This window comes from Heptranchias perlo, chromosome 8, assembly GCF_035084215.1.
Source record: "Heptranchias perlo isolate sHepPer1 chromosome 8, sHepPer1.hap1, whole genome shotgun sequence".
In the NCBI taxonomy this organism is placed as follows: Eukaryota; Metazoa; Chordata; class Chondrichthyes; order Hexanchiformes; family Hexanchidae; genus Heptranchias; species Heptranchias perlo.
The window spans coordinates 65,066,352-65,079,063 of NC_090332.1; the positions used below are offsets into that span (position 1 = coordinate 65,066,352).

The window sequence follows — 12,712 nt, forward strand, 5'->3', positions numbered from 1 at the left end:
ACACCTGTGGAACCCACCATGATGCAGTGTCTGATGACCGATGTCACAGCATCCATTGCAGCACAAACAACTGCCATCCAAGGTCTGACTGTTGCTTTGGAAGCTCAGACTGCTGCTATCGTGGCTCTGGGTTCCACTGTGGAACAAGACTTCCAGGGCGTCACAGCAGTCCAGCAATCTGTTCTCCAGCAGATCACCAGGATTGCTGAGGCGCCGCCCCGGGAGAGTTGGAGTGGTGCCATGGAAGACGAACCTGCTGTCCTCTCTCAGATGCTGTTGCCTGTCAGCCAGCCAGGCGAGACTGCTGCAGCCTAGGCAGAGATGGTGCAGTCTGAAGCCGGACCTCTCAGCCCAGAGCTGCTCAAGTTCATCATCAAAGGCCATGTGCATGCTCCTCAATTGGAGGTCAGCATTCTTCCACCACTCATGCTCCAGCCACTGGGGATACACCTTGTAGGAACACTAGGAAAGTTAAAGGCACATGAACGACAGGCACTAAGGGAATGCACAAGGGTGAATAGTATCAGTTTGTTTGAATCATTTGATGTGTAAATCTATAAATGTGGTTATGAATTTGTATTTGGTGTTGGTTTTCATTTCTGCGATGAGCTGAGGGGGGAAGCAATGTGTAATCATAAGGGAATGATTTGATGGTCATGTGAGAGAGGAAAGGCAAGGCATATGGGACTGTTGGTGAATGGGGAAGTGTCGTTGAAGTTACTGGTGTCACTCATTAATCATCTTATCACGCAGAGCCCTGGCAGAAGAGGCCTCCCTGCATCTTCCTCCACTTCCTCCTCCTCCTACTCCTCCTCCTCCATCTCTTCCTCCTGCTCCTCTTCCTCCTCCCTCTTCTGGCACCTTGTTCTACTCTGCGTGGCCTCTGTTCATGTTCCCAGTCATGTTCAATTCCCAGAGGAAGCCCTGATAGGCCACCCATATCTGGAAGTAACTTTGGTCAACACACTATTTTAAATGCCATTAACAGTACTGCACGACCAGCCAGACCACTCTCTACAGAATATTGCAACTTTCTCCAAGTATAGGAAACTTCAACAAACGCCCACAATTGTACCAGCAGCCAGAATAACTAATCCAGCAGCTAACCTGTAACTCCTGCATGCTCTCTTTAAATAGCACTGGTTGGGGTGGGGGGGCGGGGGTCCTTCATGCCTTTAACTCCTGTTCAGCTATGCGAGCCTAGGACAGTGCGTTGGCTGGAGCGTAGAGTTCAAAAATATCACCGGCTGCTTCAAATCTGCATTGCACACTGATTTATATCATAATCTCCCTACTCTACATGCTGCCGGCATTCGTTAGGTGCGAGTGCACAATCACCTCTACCAATATGGCGTCTTGCGCAGGTCATGCCGGACGTGTGCACATGCGTCTCAGATGCCATTTTCGGGCTTGGGTTTCTGCGTAGCACCTGCAAAATGGATGCTACGTGACCCAATTTACCCCCCCCCCCCCCCCGCTGAGTTTCTTCTGGCTTTTTATTTTGAAAAACCCTTAAGATTCATTCCCTGCGGCTTGGCATCCACTATGTCCGGTCCCTCCTTGTTATAAAAGGATTCTTATATATCAGGGTTTCGGGAAGGCAGAGAATGTGTAAGGGAAATAAAAACAGAAAATGCTGGAAAAGCTCAGCAAGTGAGGCAGCATCTGTGGAGAAAGAAACCGAGTTAATGGGGTCGATTTTAGGATGGCTGAGCGGGTCTGTTGGGGGCGAGGGGGCTCGTAGAATTGGAGAATCGTGGAGCAGATCTGGAGCCCGGCTCCAACCCGCCCACTTCCGAGTTCACCAGTGACGTGTTCGGGTGCACGCGCAGCTCCCGCATGGGGGACTCCCACCGGCAATTAAAGTCGGCGGGATGACAATTTAAATACTTACTTACCTAGTTGAGGTACTTGACAGACCTCATTGACAGGAGATTTTTGGCAGAGGTGCAATTTTCATGGATCCTCAGCATGTTTCCTGTGCTGTGGGAAACACTCCCTGTTGGAGCAGACATGTTTCAGTCAGCAGCCAGTGGGAGATGCAAAGGATTTTTTGACAGTTGTGGGGGAAGTACCTCATTTATTGCAGCAGGGCACTCTGTCACTTCAGACAAAGTTTAGGCTGCAACACCTTTGTCTTTCCGCTCAAAGTTATTAATTTATACCCTAAACTCTGCTGTGCAAACACATTTACCTACTTTGCGGACCCCCTCAAACTCACACCGTCAGGATGGGGGGGTGCCATGGCTGCATTCGGCGCTTCATCCGAGGCTGAGCAACATCACCAGCCTCACCAGGCATGCCATCCACCTCCGCCACATGGAACTCCACAACACAGTGCTGCGCCACAGGCACCTGCACAAAATAGTCGTGCAACTACACATACACCCACTGTAGGGTGACCCAATGGGTGGCATCAAGTGTGGGTGTTCATGGAGAACCTCATGAAAGGGACTTATTGCACAAGCCAGTCAAGAATGGTCAAGACGTGGCAGTAGTGCTGACAATATAATATTTAATGTGAGTTGAACCAAAATCAAATATAAATAAAAAACATGACAAACTGTAAAACACCCTTGTGCATCCCCTTTGTGCTCACAAAACCTTTGCCTTACGCTTCCTACTACTCATATGTGATGCATCCCCAATAGCTGCAGCAGAGGTAGTGGCAGGTTGGGTGAGGGTGACCGTGAAAGAGATGCATCAGAGGGTGAGTATGAGACAGAGCCATGAGATTGTATGAGGATTGGGTTGAGTGGTAGTGGTGGGACGAGTACTGGGGACATGAGTAACTGCAGGTAAGTTGAGGATGAGGTTTGAGTGGGTGTGAGGACTGATGTGATAGAGTAGTGTTAGCAGTGCAGAAGGAATTGTGGGGTGGGGGCGATGATGTGGAAGACGGAGTGTAGGAGAATGAGTAAGTGTACTCACTTTGGCTGACCTAGTTAGGTCATTGAAGCGCTTCCTGCACTGTATCCAGGTGCGGGATATGTTGCTGCTGCTGGTGACCTCCTCTGCCACCTCGAGCCAGGCCTTCTTGTTGCAGAGGCAGGCCACTTCCTCCAGTCCGCCGGGTGGAAGATCTCCCTCCTCCTCCTCACTCTATCCAGTAAGACCTGGAGTGAGGCATCATTAAACTTGGGAGCAGCCTTTCCCCATGGGCTGCTCCATGCTGTAATTTTGGCTGTTTGCTGCAGGAGCAGCATTGGAGGACTGCCCGTTTAAATTGGGCTTCTCCAGCTGACAGCCTGTGATGCGGGTGCGCAGTCCGCCCACTGCGCAGGTTTCCAACCCAGAAGCCAAGGTAAGTGGCTTCAATTTACTCGTGATTGCGTGGGGAACCCACCAATTTTTCTGGGCGGGTTACCCACGCGCCCAGTCGACCCCCCGATGCCAATCCACCTCCCTGGTAATATCGGGGCCAATGTTTCAGGTCGAAGCCCTTTCGTCTAAACTGGAAGATGTTAAAAGAGTTAAAGTTTTTAAGCTGGTACAGAGCCAGAGAAAGGGGGGAAGGGAGGAAAGAACAAAAAGGAAGGTCTGTGATAGGGTAGAGGACAAGAGAGATTAAATGATATGGATGATGGTGCAAGGCAAGGAAGGTGGTAATGGGACAAGTTAAGAAACAAAAGATGGGTCTAGAGGAGATGTAATTGGCAACAGCAGAACCATTAGCAGCAGCTGCAGTCCCACAACAACAAAAAAAATTAAAAATGGGAGCAGTGGTTATGATCTGAAGTTATTGAAATCAGAGTTGAGTCCGGAAGGTTGTCAAGTGCCTAAACGAAAGATGAGGTGCTGTTCCTCGAGCTTCCCTTGAGCTTCATTAGAACCCTGTAAGAGGCCAAGGACAGAGAGGTCAGAGTGGGAGTGGGATGGGGAATTAAAATGGCAAGCGACCGGTGGGTCAGAGTCACACTTGTGGACTGAGCGGAGGTGTACAGCAAGGTGATCGCCCATTGGGTATAAGGGATTCGGGCAGTGAGAGAGTGCTTGGGAAATTGGGAAGGTAGACACTACGTTAGGGACTGGGGAAGGCTGACAGTGCCAGCTCACTTTAACTACTCTTCACTCAGCCATCACCCTGCAACCCTTCAAGATCTTTGCGCTCCTCCAATTCTTGCTTCTTGCGCACCCCCGATTTTAATCGCTCCACCGTGCCTTCAGCTGCCTAGGCCCTAAGCTGTAGAATTCCCTCCCTAAACCTCTCTGCCCCTCTACCTCTCTCTCTCTCCTCCTTTAAGATGTTCCTTAAAACCTACCTCTTCAACCAAGCTTTTGGTCACCTGTCCTAATATCTCCTTACGTGACTCGGTGTCAAATTTTGTTTAATAACGCTCCCGTGAAGCGCCTTGGGATATTTTACTACGTTAAAGGTGCTGTATAAATGCAAGTTGTTGTTGTATTAATAACTATCATTACCAACGTTAATCCAGCTCTCATGCTCCACATTTTATTTTTTAAAAACTCTTATTAGTTCATCCTTCTAATTAGAAATCACACACTTTGCTGGTACAGTAGAGTTCTGTTACAATAATCAGTGTTAGACAGAGATATCTCACAACCAGCCTTGCATACAACAGCAATGGCTGGACCTGTATTAAATAAGATCACAAAGCTTCACTGCACTGTTGTGCTTTGGGAATAGGAGTCTCATCAGGAATAAAAGGAGTGCTGGTTAAGGTTTGTTTGACTTATTATCAATTTTTTAATGTCCTAAATGACACACAAAAACACTTATGTCTATAAATATTATTATTATTACATTGTTCTAATCTTCTCTGTGGGGTTTTCTACTCTTAGCTGTCTTACATCTCTGACTGCACCTATGAAGTATTCCATAGAAGTGCCTAATTAATTGAGAATAATAATGTGTTATTACTGGGGAAGTTGCTTTATCTGCTTTTGCTGAACTTGTCTGATAGTCACATTATACAAGCGTGCAATAACTGGATGATTCTAACTGATATGTAGAGAATGACACAGAGGAAGCTCGGCCTGGGTTTTTGTGGACTACTTGATCTAAATTATGCTCTATTGAATAGAGTTTATTTAAAATGAAACACTCATTTAAGAGCTGCATTCATTAATTTATCATCTCCAGAAGGTTTCTTTTTCAACTGCTGGGATAGCTTCAACAGTTTAAAAATAAACAGAAGGGGAGTTTGTTTCAAGGACGACCTCTCGATGCAGTTCTATATTAAAACCATAGGTGGAGTCACAAAGGAAAAGACAACCAAATATTGAAAGTAAAATTAAAAAGTAAATACTCTCCATAATTTATACAGTCCAGTTCTTTAAATAAGATCAAAAGGAAATTTAAAAAGATAGAAAAATTCAACCTATCAACCTATTTTTTGCTTTCTCTGCCAATCTATTGAAGCTGTGAACACACATTTCCATCCTGTTCTCCCTTCTCCAGTCCATTTACTATCATGCTTCCTGTGCCACTGGGATCGTGGACATATCATCCATGAACCAAAACTAGCCAGGACAAAATAACAGAGGTGTTAGGATAAACAGATATTCTGGAGTTTCACTCAATACTTTTGTGGGTGACAGAAAATTGCATTCACCAATAGACAGCGACATTAAACTCTTGAAGTTTTATTTCAAGCAATTCTATGTTACAACAAAAGGTCAGCTGTTACAAACTGATATTAAATTCAATTTTGATAACCTGATTTGCCAGTGACAACACCCCTACTGTCTGCTGCCATTCCTATTCCGGAATTGCATCTGCTGTAATAAACTAATTGAAAGTTGGCTCACCGTAAGTGCCCATATCTCATCAGTGGAAAGTACAAATGTCTGTTTGATTCCCTCAGGTTTTAGGACCTACTCACCCCAAAACCACTAGTTAACTCTTTTGGAAGCCCAGAAATAAATTTGTACAAAGTACCCCCAGAGTGGCACTGAGTTATATTTCACATAGCATGTTTTTTTGATCCCCCCCCCCACCCCGTGCATAAACAGGTATGACACATGCAATCCAGTGAATAATTCAACATAAGTTTTTTTTATATATATAAAATGGTAGATTGGTCGTGAGTCACCTGCGTGTTCTAATCAACAGGTTCAGATGACCATAAACCACAAGAGCAAAGTGCTGCGCTGAGATTTATGTAACTCCTTTGAACTCAATGCACAAAAAATTATTTTTAAAATAAACTTTTTTTTATAACGGCTTCTAAGCTGCTTGTAGAAAGCAGTACTCAGTAGGGACCAGTGCAACTAAGGGTGGTTGATCATACTTTATGTGAGCAAATGCCTTGTTAATCATGTGATAGGATGAAAGCTGTAACTTTGAATAAATGTGGTGTACAAATAGCAAAATAAAAATTAGATTGTCACAAAAGCAGAACTTCAGAGTTAATGGTAGATCAGCTGGAGAATGGAGGAATTGTGCTGAGTGTTTCCCAATGACATTACTTCAGTGAGCCCATGAATGGGGATGAATTATTTTTGAGAAAATTTCATTTAACAAGTATGCACAGCAATATTGTTTATCAAAAACAAAATACTGAGGATGCTGGAAATCTGAAATAAAAACACAAAATGCTGCAAACACTCAGCAGGTCAGTCAGCATCTGTGAAGAGAGAAACAGTGTTAAAGTTTCAGCCTGAAATGTTAACATCATTTATCAGTTTGACATCTCCCTGATACTCCTCAAGGAGAGGAAATGTAAATCTGACTTTGAAGTATTAGTCTGTGGTCATACATTTGAGTTTCAGCGTAGGTCAAGGGTTGAGACTATTAGTTGCAAGTTGCTGAGGCATGAGCTTCTGTCTATGCAGGAGGGAGAAAGTGAAGGAATGTGGGTGTGTTCTTTGTTAGGAAAATTGATGCTTCATCTCTGCACAAAGTACAGTCCTGCCATTCAGCAGACATATCAAAATGAAGAAAAATGAATACAGAGAAGGGGATAAGGAGAAAATAGGTGGCTAACAAATACATTCCTATTATCAAATCATTCCAATACCACAATTTTCCTATTATCAAATTGTTCCAATATCACAATATTCCTATTATCAAATCATTCCAATACCACAATTTTCCTATTATCAAATCGTTCCAATACCACAATATTCCTATTATCAAATCATTCCAATACCACAAACACTACAGGATGTGCAGGCAATGACTGATTGAATATCCAATTTAAATAAGTAGGCTTCTGCTGTATTTTTTGTTGCCTAAAATGGAACTTGGGTCTGCAGAAGTATTACAGAGCGTTCACTTCTGGAAATTATAATTTTGTTGTTTTGATTTAATCCAAAAACTTGGCTCTGAAAATTGATGCAATTATTATCTACTTATAATATAGCATGCAGCCACTTATCCCTGTGCTTTTTCTCCAATATAGGTTGGGATGAGGTCCCGTAGCAGTGGTGGGGAATCTCCATCCAATGGACATGCGTCCAGCAATAACAAGCGTGAAGATGAGGAAGGTATTTGTACAGGCAGCAAAAAGAAGAACAAAACACAACGGCAAAATGATGGAGAAAAGGTGTTGGGGGTATCAGGTCCTGTAAAGAAACATCAGAAGTCTTTGGAAGAAAGTGAGCGAAGAAAGAAGTTACTGGAGCTCTCCAAAGATGATCTTCTGCGTCTGCTCTGTATAATGGAAGGAGAAATAGAGGTGAGAGGCATGTACGATACTTGTAACATTTGTAACCTCATACTGTAGGTTACAAACTGCTGTCAAATGATGGCGCAGAACATTGGAACTGTAACACATAGTGAGACATAAGGGTGGGACTTGGGCTCACACCCAGAGTCAGCCATCCTGTTGAGTTGCCAATCTTAACATTGTTCATAGGGCAAGTTCAGAGTGAACACTGTCAACTGAACATTGTCATACAACTTCTAACAGCCTTTTAGGATCAACGTGGGCACAGGCCTGGATTTTTACTCCAAGCTGTGGAGAGCATGGGGGGGGGGGGGGGCATGGTGGGGGGGGGGCGGGTTGGGAGCATCTCGGACGGGAAACCTGAAAGTACAGGTTTCCCAGATGTCCTGATGATTTTGACATCAGGACGTCTTTTAAATTTTTTTAGCAGGTTTCCTGCCCGACAGCCAGCCAGATTAAGAGGCTGTCAGAAAGCAGACTGGGGGTGAATGCCAGGTAAGTGTGACATCAGGGACTTGGGGTCAGACATTGGGGAGGGGGGTCGTTCATCGAGGTGGGGGGGTCGGACACCATGGGGGGTGGTTGGAGGCATGGGAGGGGCAGTGGATAGATCAGGGAGGGTTGGCCAATTGGGTGTGTGGGATTGTGGCGGGTGAACTTGTTGGGCCTGGAGGAAACACTCCTGCTCCTCCTGGCCTACAAGCAGTGCAATAAAGGCACTCACCTGTTTATCCGGCCCTTCTCGCCTCCTCTTATGTGGCGTGAATCAGAAGGCCCGGGAATCCCGGCCCCCAGGAGTTAAAAATAAAAAAGCTATTAAAATGGAGGCCCGAAGCCTCCTTAAAAGATTTCACTGACCAACCTGCCTCCTGAGAGCAGGTTGGTTGCCCACACCCTCCCAACCCGTCTCCACTAAAACTGGAAGTGGGCAGGTTGGGGTCGGGTTTTATACTTCTATAATTTTTACTTTCTCATCCACCCCCAACCCACCTGACCTTGGGGTTGAAATTATCGCCTTCGAAGCAGGTGGGCCACCTGTCCTCTTGGATGCAATGAGTGTTGTGGGCTGGGAAGACTAGAAAAGGGGAGAGAGAAAATAATTTGGAAAGGAAAAGAGGATGCTCTCACCAAAAAAAAAAAGCCATCAATTCAAAGTCCCATAAAAATATATATCACACATAATTACTATACCTGAAGTAAGTCTTAGCCAGAAGAATAGACTCAGCTGACTATGACAGACTCACAGTTATGACAGTGGTTTTACCACAGTAAGGAAGAAATTGATCTCAAACTCAACAGAAAGATGTTAATGGATACTCAGTCAAAATATTAAGGGCAAGGAATTTCCATGAACTGTGAGATTCTAGTATCCATGGAAACTAAGCAAATGACTAACCATATACTGTAAGACATTTTTGTCAGCGTTAAGCCTCTTACACCAGTAAAGAAGAAACTTGCATTTATATAGTGACTTTCACATCCTCAGGACATCCCAAAATGGTTTAAAGTTAATGAATTATTTTTGAAGTGTAATCACTGTTATTCTGTAGGCAAATGTGATCATTTGTGCATAGCAAGGTTCCACAGATATGAGAAAAATGACCACTTAATCTGTTAACATCTCATGTAAAAGACAGTGCAGCACACCCCAGTACTACACTGAACTACCAACCAAAGCTATGTGCTCAAGTCCTGGAATGGGACTTGAACCCACAATCCTCTGATATTGGAGCTTTACTGCTCAGTAATTTGTTAAGTGCCATTTAGTCCACACTGTGTGCTGTGAAATTACTGTGGATTTACCATCAGTTCTATACAATGTACTTTACAATCATTAACCTTATTATTGCTGGCATAATACCTTGTTAAGAACACAGTGCACCACATATTCCAGTGGTAACTACCACATATGTAACATATTTCTACCGCTCGTATTGAACCACTGTCCAGACAGCAACCTGGAATGTTTAGTTAAAATAATGGCCACTTGGGTGAGATACTGGAAAGTAATCTCTTTGAATTAAAGGTAAAAGTGTTGCAGCAATGTATCTTAGCATTAAACTAAAGTATAACCTGCTATACCCACAGTATAAAACAATACTCTTTAACCGCACTCCATATCCCAGTTGCTCGTGGTTATCCATCACAAGAGAGCAATAGTCTATTATTCCTGTTGCTTTTGCTCTTCACCTGGGAATGCTGCAGATGCTAGCAACAGTCAACCTGAGGCACCATGCCTCAGCAAATCTCAACTTGTGGAGAAGAGGGAAAATGAGAAAACTGGTGATGGGTCGGGGCGGGGGGCGGGGGGTGGGGGGGCGGAATACAGAATACAAGAAACAAACCTGCATTTACGGTACATGCTTGAAAAATTATAATCTGTGTTTATGGCTTAAATTGAGATCTGGTACTGCAATCCCCAAAGAGCTCATTTTTTAATAGAAGCAAAATAATGTGGAAAATGTATTGCTTCATACCAAACTGACAGGAAAAGTCATCAGGGCTTGTAAAAAAAAAATTACCAGAACTCCTTCATCACTTCATCATTACACATTTACAATGTAGTGCCACAGGGAAGTAATACAGACTCAACAATAGAGAGGGATTTTTATAAAGCTTCTACTCTGGGTCGTGACATAAAAATAATTTCTTGAGCTAAGAACCACACAGATTAAAACTCAGTAATATGATATAAAACAGCTTTGACTGTTGCTAGCATCCGCAACATTCCCGGGTGAAGAGCAAAAGCAACAGGAGTAATAGACTATTGCTCTCTCGTGATGGATAACCACGAGCAACTGGGATATGGAGTGTGGTTAAAGTGTATTGTTTTACACTGTGGATATAGCAGGTTACACTTTAGTTTAATGCTAGGATACTTTGCTGCAACACTTTTACCTTTAATTCAAAGAGATTACTGGTGTACAAACATTACCCTACAGCTGTCTTTGGAGGTTACATCATGTTTAGTTATTCCCACCACCACATTCCACAGGGCACTGACCTCAACAATTTTATGCTCATCAAGGAGGGACGTCAATGCTGAGAAAAATAATATTTTCTATCATTTACATCCAGTGTCAGCATCAAGTATCGCCAGGTCAAATATGACATGGGCTTGATACACAGCAAAGAAACGTACACTCTGCCCCTAACCCTAACCTCACTAGATCGGCAACAGCGTGTCAGTTCCCTTTCTCATAATCCCCACCCCCCCTCCAATACTTGTAACCACTGTAAGTGAAATTGCTAACTTACACCAATTATTTATGAATTATGATGACTGTTTCTATATTATGGACTGGCAACCAATAAAACTGGGTTGAGAATTTGTTCCTTTTCAGTCAGGCAGTCAATTTTAGGATAATTTAAAGGGATAGTTTTGTGAGAGTCTGCTCCTGATGGCAGTGCTGGTCACAGAGTCACCCTGTAGCGTTATAGCCTCCTATGTGACCTGCAGTCCTGCGCAGTGAGGCTCCACATCCAGCGCAAGATACCACAAAATTACCCAACTAGTGCTAACTTGAGTCAAATTGTTAGTAGTTTTGTGTTGTTAACCTGTGCCTGGTGAGAAATGGGATGGGAATGCCCAAACTAATTTTGAGTAGGACCCTGAGAAATGACAGGAAAAGGAGATTTTCACCCCAATTTGGCTGGATTGAACCCGGAGGTGAAAGAAGAAATAAAGTAAAATGATTTATTGTATCATTAGGATAACTGTTATGAATTTGCACTTCAGCCGTGGAGCTTCACATGTGGGAAGCACATACCAGGAATTTGGAGGTCAGCCTGCCCCCAACATTTTCAGTCCATTAACTTTAATGGGCAGAAAATCCTGCGGGAGCTACTGACTTTCGTAAAAGTTCAAAGCTGGGACCTCAAGCTTCTAAGATATACCCCATTACCTTCATCACGATAGCACAACACTGCCATGATATGGTACAAGACGTCCTGTAACATTTCAAATGTAACCCAACTTTTTATACAAACAATATGAAAATGATGGAGAGGAAAAGATCAGCTGGTCCATCAAGCCTGCCCTACAAGATCGTGATACCTAAAGGATCATGATTCCCAATACCCCCACCCACCAGCAGACTTGTAATCTCCTAGGAGAGGCAAAAAAAACTGATTAAAAAAACTCAAGACCAATTCAGGTAAAAAAAAATCTGGAAAATTCCTCTCTGAACCCCCCCCCCACCCCCTTAGGTGATCAAATCTAGTCCAGGAGACCATGCTGATCATGATTTATATTACTTGCTTTTCCATCCACCTTTCTATGCCGTGATCTCTGCCCCAGCCAGGAACTGGTCCGGCTCTTTTTTGAAGGTTTGCAGCGAAGCTGGCAACTTATTCCATAGGTCTACAATCCTCTGGGGAAAAAAGAACCTCTTGACATTTTAGTTAGTTCTGCCCTTGTGTAACTTACATGCATGACCTCTGATCCTCCCTAACCTATCTAATTGAAATAAACTGTCAATATGAATACAGTCCAGTTCCTTCATTATTTTAAACAACTCCATCAGATCACCCTGGAGTCTATGCATCTCTAAAGTAAAGAGACCTAGCTTTTTAAGCCTATTTGGGTAACTAAGGTGATTTAAGTTTTACTTTTGAAAGGTATTCTATATTTCTTTCTCTCCAGGTATTAAGGGATATGGGCCAAAGGCAGGTATATGGAGTTAGATCACAGATCAGCTATGATCTTATCAAATGGCGGAGCAGGCACGAGGGGCTGAATGACCTACTCCTGTTCCTATGTTCCTATAACTCCAATGCTGGCCACACGCTGTATCTGAGCAGGTGAGCTGCTCCCAGGCTTCTATCTTTGTTGCCTTGTAACCAGCCCCTTGGAGATGCACAAGAATGGCCCAAACTTACTGTCCCTTCGATTTCCCATACCTCCAAAACTGTTTCCCTCTGCCCAGAACTTTCCTATGTAAGCAATGCTGAGCTCACCACCCTGGGAACTGAGTGTCTATCTGTTTTCTGGAAGTCCAGTGCACTGTAGCTTGTGCCGCCTTTAAATGTGACCTTTGTAAATGAGATGACATGGTCAGCAGAAATCTGATTTTCAT

General features: G+C 43.7%; 1 protein-coding gene across 8 annotated transcripts in view; it reads left to right on the top strand.

Moving 5' to 3' along the window:
• LOC137324650 (filamin-A-interacting protein 1-like) overlaps window positions 1-12,712 on the top strand; it is a 266,872-nt gene that overhangs the window by 58,364 nt on the left and 195,796 nt on the right. For all 8 annotated transcript variants that reach the window (XR_010963696.1, XM_067989210.1, XM_067989212.1 and 5 more), the window contains exon 2: window positions 7,368-7,643. Coding sequence is in view for 7 of the 8 variants with exons in the window: in XM_067989210.1 (XP_067845311.1) it covers window positions 7,374-7,643 (270 nt within the window). In the remaining variant the exon portion in view is untranslated. The remainder of the gene's footprint in view (window positions 1-7,367; window positions 7,644-12,712) is intronic.